The 1027-nt window shown below is 35.9% G+C and overlaps 1 protein-coding gene across 1 annotated transcript in view; it reads left to right on the plus strand.

Moving 5' to 3' along the window:
* LOC101855719 (ammonium transporter Rh type A) overlaps positions 1 to 1027 on the plus strand; it is a gene marked incomplete in the record, with an annotated part of 29765 nt that overhangs the window by 27756 nt on the left and 982 nt on the right. Inside the window, 1 exon segment of the mRNA XM_013081539.2 lies at positions 104 to 254. Coding sequence (XP_012936993.1) covers positions 104 to 254 — 151 coding nt within the window.

Genomic DNA, 1027 nt, shown 5'->3' on the forward strand with positions numbered 1-1027 from the left:
ATCTCAACCCCGGAAAAACATAACAAAACTAAATACAAATTTATATATATATAAAACGAAAGGGATTGGATTTTTAAAGGGGTTTTTTTTCTCCAAACCCCAGGCTTCATCATGAAGCTGCCCATCTGGGACGCCCCTAAGGAGGACAGCCTGTTCGATGACGTGGACAACTGGGAGCTGCCAGAAGAGGGCGTGCCAGGAGCTGTGAGGCCCAACCACTACAAGGTTTCCGAGGGGAACCCAGAATCGCCCATGTAAAGTCCACTGCTATCCTCTCGGAAGAAACATAGTTGGTGTGTTTGTAGTGCTGTGTTCTGGGTGGGGTTTCTCTTCAGTGTATTTATTCTTTCAGTGGAGTTATTCATTTATTCATTTATACTTCCATTTATTTATACTCTCATTTATTGATTGATTGGACTGTGTTCCATTTTTTTTTTTGTTCTTCCTTCCTTCCTTTCTTTCTTTATTCATTGGTACCATCTTATTATTTATTTTTTTTGTTTACTTCAATTATTTCTTATTTTTTAATATTCGTATTGAATATGAATAAATTAGTAATTTCCTTTTAAAAACATACATTTTAAGCTACAAGCAAATACATGCATTACATAATGTACCAACCATACTTTTAAGATGAGTTCAGGTAAGAGGTTAATAATGTATGATATATGAGGATAATAAGACTATTAAGACCCAAAAAGAACACAAAAACCCCAAAAAACTGGAAAACAATACAAAGTCTACTTAGTAGAAGTGCTGACCTCTATAAGAATTAATTTTGTGTTGTGTGTCAACGAAGAGACGCAGAGACACTTCACAGCGATTTCTTGAGAATAGATAGCTCTCCCATTCACACGAATTAGTTACATATTATGTCAATGTATTATAAAATTACCTCAGCACTCTAAGGGGAAAATACCGATGTTTCAACTGTTTTATTAGCTGATTACGATGAGTTATCTCTCTTCTTCGTCATTACACCCCAACCTCTTTGCTATAGCGTGGCTGCAAAACTGAAAGGATCTTC

The sequence above is a fragment of the Aplysia californica genome, unplaced genomic scaffold (genome assembly GCF_000002075.1).
Source record: "Aplysia californica isolate F4 #8 unplaced genomic scaffold, AplCal3.0 scaffold00135, whole genome shotgun sequence".
Taxonomy (NCBI): domain Eukaryota; kingdom Metazoa; phylum Mollusca; class Gastropoda; order Aplysiida; family Aplysiidae; genus Aplysia; species Aplysia californica.